The sequence below is a fragment of the Rhinopithecus bieti genome, unplaced genomic scaffold (assembly GCF_001698545.2).
Source record: "Rhinopithecus bieti isolate Rb0 unplaced genomic scaffold, ASM169854v2 scaffold_5260, whole genome shotgun sequence".
Classification (NCBI taxonomy): domain Eukaryota; kingdom Metazoa; phylum Chordata; class Mammalia; order Primates; family Cercopithecidae; genus Rhinopithecus; species Rhinopithecus bieti.
Window position 1 is genome coordinate 4,564,880 of NW_016805896.1, and position 6,068 is coordinate 4,570,947.

The window sequence follows — 6,068 nt, forward strand, 5'->3', positions numbered from 1 at the left end:
CCCCACTTGATTTTCATTTCCACATTATTCTTACCCTTTGAAATGTACGTTTCAATAAGCATTTTCATAATGCATCGTAACTGTTTGTGAGCTTCTTGAGGGCAGGGGCCCTTCCCCTGCCCCTCTTCAACAGGAACCAGTAGAGTGCCTGACACTGAATATTTACAGAATAAGTGATAACCAACATGCTCCACATTTCTTGCACTTCCTTTTGTGCCACTGTGATTATTCCCTCCCTGCATTGATGCCTCTATTCCCATCCTTCAAAGCTCAAACTTCAGGACTTCCACAAAGCTCTCCCTTTTCCTTCTAATCAGAATTGAACCCTGACTCCTCTGAGTTCTTACAAGCATGTCCTACTTTTATGATTATATTGAGCCATGTGTTTTCTGCACATATTAGTCTCTATCACTATACAATATACACTTCATTGGAAGAGACAGTATATTCTTTTTATGTACTACAAAACCTCCCAAAAGGCCTTGCCTTAGCATCACACTAAGGAAGGAACAGATTTTAACAATGCTAAATTAAAATATTAATTGACAATTATGGAGGACAGAGTAAACAATTTTGTAGTACTATTATTTAGTAGCAGAACTTATCAAATTGTTAATACCAGAAAGACAATTTGAATTTTTTATTTTTTCAAACTATTTCTATTTTTCAGTGGAAAACTTTGCATGTGTTGCCTGTTTTCAGGATGTATGTCAGAAATCAAAAAAGTCTGATGAATGTTGCCACTTGAAAAAAATATCAGAAAGTCTTTATTTTTACACAGAATAGACTATACAAATTAATCATGTAGGTACTTTAGCTACTGTATAGGAAAAACTTATTGTCTTCTCTATACTCACAATATTTCTGACACCAGATGTATATGAGGTTTTCCCCTATCAAGCAATTCTCCAATTTTCTGTGGACACCCACTAAGTGCCCTGTAATTAAATTTTGATGCTATCTACCTGGAATCAGATCAGCATAGATGCTTCAGGTTAAGGTCTCAATTCTACAACTGAAACCAGTTGTGTCAGTTTTGGACACTAATCTGCACTTCAGACACCAATCTCATGTCCATGTTTTCACTGATGCTTCTGACCAACTGGTTATAAATCCAAGGTTACTACAATCCCCTCTTTGAGTTTCAGCATTAGCTAGAATGGCTCATAGAATGTAGGAAAAGTTTATTTACTAGATTCTTGTAAAAGAATACAACTAAGGGTCAGCCAGATGAAAGAGATGCATAAGGCAAGGTGTGTGGGAAGAACACTGAGCTTCCATGCCCTCCCTAGGTACAACACCCTCCTAGTACCTCAACAAGTTCAACCTGGAAGCTCTCTGAATCCTGTCCTTTAGGTTTTTATGAAGGCCACATCACGTAGGCATGAATGATTAAATCACTGGCCACTGGTGACTGAATTCCATCTCCAGCCTCTCTCCTCCTAGAGGTCAAGGTAGGGTGGAGTTGATCTGAAAGTTCCAACCCTCTAATCACATGGTTGATTCTCCTGGCAACTAGTCCCCATCCTGTGGTTCTGTCTTTCCAAAAGTAATCTCATTAACATAAACTCAGGTGTGGTTAAAGGGGCTTGTCATCCTAATTACTCTTACCACTCAGGAAATTTCAAGGGTTTTAGGAGCTCTGTACCAGGGGATGAAGACCAGATATATATTTATTATAAATCACAATTTCACAACTACCACTTTTTGTTCAATCTATAGATGAGAAGATAAATGCTGCTAGAAACATCTCTACACTTTGACATATGGAAAATTTTTTTAAAGATCCTGTTTCACAGGTTTAGAAGCTGTTATTAAATGGTAGTGAAGAACTTTCAAACCAATAGAATTTATGGGCTGTATTATTCAAAGCAAAATAAATCTATATTTGCTGTGAACATTACAAGAACTTGCACAAACTAATGTGCACTAGGAAAACCGAAACTATACCCTCCAAAACTAAAAACAAAAAAAACTTCTGAGAAAAGGGGGCACTGGAATTATGTACTTAGTAAGTTTAATATCAGAATAGTATAGCATGTTTATACACGTGGAATTTAAAAATACATATCTAGCATTAGCATAAAGTAAGACTAGCTATCAGGGTTAAGTGTCATATTATTATAAATGCCAATTAAGATATGGAGGGGATTTAAGTTTTCCCTACATTATCTAAAATAATTTCTGATATGCAATTGGTAATTTAAGCTCTCTAAAGGTTTGAGATTATAACAATAATACATTTCCTTCTTTTGACTGAATAGCTCCCACACCGATTTTTACAATACTTGACAAGTTCTGCATTAGATCTCTCACAGTAATACAACTCNTTTAAGTGTCATATTATAAATGCCAATTAAGATATGGAGGGGATTTAAGTTTTCCCTACATTATCTAAAATAATTTCTGATATGCAATTGGTAATTTAAGCTCTCTAAAGGTTTGAGATTATAACAATAATACATTTCCTTCTTTTGACTGAATAGCTCCCACACTGATTTTTACAATACTTGATAAGTTCTGCATTAGATCTCTCACAATAATACAGCTCTCTTCCTGTAGGTTATGTCTGAATAAGACTAGAGCTTTTCCAACATTATAGAAAAGATAGAAAGTTGTTTCTATTGTTGTATACTGACATTCAGTAAAAAATTTTTTCACATTGAAGGTTTTCCCACAATTCACAGGACTCTTCCTCAGAGTTTTCTTTTCTTTTTTTTTTTTCCCTTGAGACAGAGTCTCACTCTGTTGCCCAGATTGGAGTGCAGTGGCGGATCTCAGCTCACCGCAACCCCCACCTCCCAGGTTCCAGTGATTCTCATGCCTCAGCCTCCTGAATAGCTGGGACTACAGGTGCCTGCCACCACACTCAGCTAATTATTTTTTATTTTTTGGTAGAGACAGGCTTTCACCATGTTGGCCAGGCTGGATAATTTTTCTTAATTTTAGTAATGTCTGAGCTCTGAGTTAAATTTTCATTATAAAAACTGAATTAATCTCCTGTGTGGTACTGGTGTTTTTGGTTTGTTTGTTTGTTGTTGTTGTTGCTTTTTAATAGACAGGGTCTTGCTCTGTTGCCCAGGCTGGAGTGCAATGGTGGGATCATAGCTCACTGTAGCCTCAAACTCCTGGGCTCAAGTGATGCTTTCACCTCTGCCTCCCAAAGTGTTGGGATTACAGCCGTGAGCCACCACTCCTGGCTCCAGTGTGGTTTTAATGTAGCATAAGAGCTCACCACTGATTAAAAAACTTTTTCATACTCATCAATAATGAACAGCATTCATTAGATTTTTTCCTGGTATGGTGTCTCTGGTACTGAATAGAGTTGAAGTATATACTAAAGGTTTTCTCACGTTCATCACATTTTAACTGTCTTCCCCACAATGGACTTCCTCATGAATAGTAAGTTCAGAGAGTTGGCTAAAACTTCTGCTGCACTGAACACACTGGTAAGGTTTCTCCCCAGCATGGATTTTCTGGTGTCCAATAAGATCTGTGCATGTGCTAAAGGCTTTCCCACGTGCCTCACACTTATACAGCTTTTCACCAGTGTGTATTTTTTGATGGTTAATGAGATCAGAACGCCGACTAAAGCTTTTGCCACACTCATCACATGGATTTGGTTTCTTCCCAGTGTGGATTCTCTGGTGTAGGGTAAGAGCTGAGCACTGACTGAAAGCCTTCCTGCACTCACTACATTTATATGGTTTTTCCCCAGTGTGGATTCTCTGGTGTTTAATGAGGTCTGAGTTCTGACTGAAACTTTTGCTGCACTGTGTGCATGGATATGATTTTTCTCCAGTGTGAATTCTCTGATGAAGAACAAGGTCAGAACTCTGACTGAAAGTTTTCTTACAACTATTGCAATGATAAGGCTTTTCACCAGAGTGTACTCTCTGATGTTTAGTGAGGTCTGAGCTTTGACTAAAAGTTTTATCACACTGATTACATGCATATGGTTTCTCTCCAGTGTGTATTCTTTGATGCTTAACAAGATCTGAACGGCGACTAAAGCTTTTAGTACAATCACTACATGGATAAGGTTTCTCTCCAGTGTGGATTCTCTGATGAAGAATAAGGTTGGAGCTCTGACTAAAGGTTTTCCCACATTCATCACATTCATAGGGTTTCTCACCTGTATGAATTCTGTGATGTTTAACAAGATCCGATCTTCGACTAAACATTTTATTGCACTGATTACATGGGTAAGGCTTCTCTCCAGTGTGAATTCGTTGATGATTAATAAGATCTGAAAGCCTACTGAAGGTTTTGCTACATTGATCACAAGGATAGGGTTTCTCTCCAGTATGAATCCTCTGATGTAAAATAAGGACTGAGCTCTGATTAAAAGCTTTCCCACATTCATTACATTTATAGGGTTTCTCTCCAGTGTGGATCCTTCGATGTTTAATAAGGTCTGAATTCTGACTGAAACTTTTGCTACACTGATTACATGGATATGGTTTCTCCCCAGTGTGGATTCTCTGATGCAGAATAAGATCTGAGCTCTGACTGAAGGCTTTCCCACACACATCACATTTATATGGTTTCTCGCCAGTGTGGATTCTTTGATGTTTTATCACATCAGAACTCTGACTAAAATGTTTGTTACACTGGTTACAAGTATAAGGCTTCTCTCCAGTATGGATTCTCTGATGTTTAACCAGATCTGAGCGCTGGCTAAAACTTTTACTACAATGACTGCACTGATAGGGTTTTTCTCCTGTATGGATTCTCTGATGTATAATAAGATCTGAGCTCTGACTGAAGGCTTTCCCACACTCATCACATTTATAAGGTTTTTCACCAGTGTGGACTCTTTGGTGTTTAATAAGGTCTGAGCTCCGACTGAAACTTTTAATACACCAATTACAAGAATAGGGTTTCTCCCCAGTATGAATTCTCTGATGCAGAACCAGGGCTGAGCTCACACTAAAGGCCTTTTCACACTTATCACATTCATAAGGTTTCTCACAATGGGTTCTTCGATGCCTAAAAAGGCTTGTACTCCAAACAAAGCGTTGTCCATATTTGTCACAGTTATGAGGTCTCCTTTTGAAGACGTTCTGATCTTTTTCATTTAATTTATCCCCAAATTCACAGAATTCTCTGCCTTCAGAATCCTGGAGAACATTCTCTCTGAGACTGCTAGACTCTTCTGTCAATAGTTCAGTTTTTGCTGTAATTCCCTCCTCTGAAGCAGGCTTTCCAATCTTGGTCTTGTTCTCACCATCTGGAACAATAAACAAAATCCAAATGGAATGCGTTCTGTATATTGTAAGAAAGTTTCAGGTGACACAGATTAGTATTTACCCATAAAATGTGATCACAGTGTGAGTGTTTCAAAGAATGAACATTACCCTCTGAGGAAACCTAGAAAGATTCAATAAGTAAGGGATCACATTAATCATTTATAGAAGTGATGTACCAGATATGCTCTGTATGTTTGTCACAGGAGATCTAGGAATACTGAAGCCTAATTAGTGATTAGTAATCCTAGAACGAATACATAAGTATTTTATTAACATATATAAGGCAAGCAGGGTGAATCTCAAAAAAGATAAAGAAGTTGGTTGGGCTTTATCTAGTACTACCCAGCGATTTGGGCTAAAAGTATGAGAAAAAGAAAAACAAGGAAAAGAAAATGCTTCAATTACTTTGTTTGCATCTTCTCTATCAATTTTTAGAAATGGTACACAATTGATTGTTAACACACCAGTGGAACATGTACTATGTTCTCAATACCTTATATAATAAAGCCACAAACGAGAATGACCCCAGTCCTTAAGTAGAGCAATCACTTCAATATTGAGTTTTCATACAACTGTTTGAATTTATTATGTGAAAACATCAATAGGATTCCAAATGGGATAATGCTGCATATCTTCCATCTTAGTATGAAAATTATGGTTTTTATTTTCACTCAAATGGAAAGCCATCCTAGTTCTGCCCATAGGAATGTCTTTAGGAAGAATACCCAGGAAAATAATGGTTACACCTGAAGAAAACTGGGAGTCACATGGTGAGGAGTATGAGGAATTCTTTTTTTTTTTTTTTTTTTTTTTTTT

The 6,068-nt window shown here is 37.3% G+C and overlaps 1 protein-coding gene across 1 annotated transcript in view; it reads right to left on the reverse strand.

Annotated features, from left to right (window-relative positions):
* Positions 1–2,887: 2,887 nt before the first annotated feature.
* The window catches only part of LOC108530904 (zinc finger protein 271), a 22,401-nt gene continuing 19,220 nt past the window's right edge, over positions 2,888–6,068 (reverse strand). Inside the window, exon 3 of the mRNA XM_017874022.1 lies at positions 2,888–5,233. Within this exon, the coding sequence (XP_017729511.1) occupies positions 3,366–5,233 (1,868 nt within the window). The 3' untranslated portion in view covers positions 2,888–3,365. The remainder of the gene's footprint in view (positions 5,234–6,068) is intronic.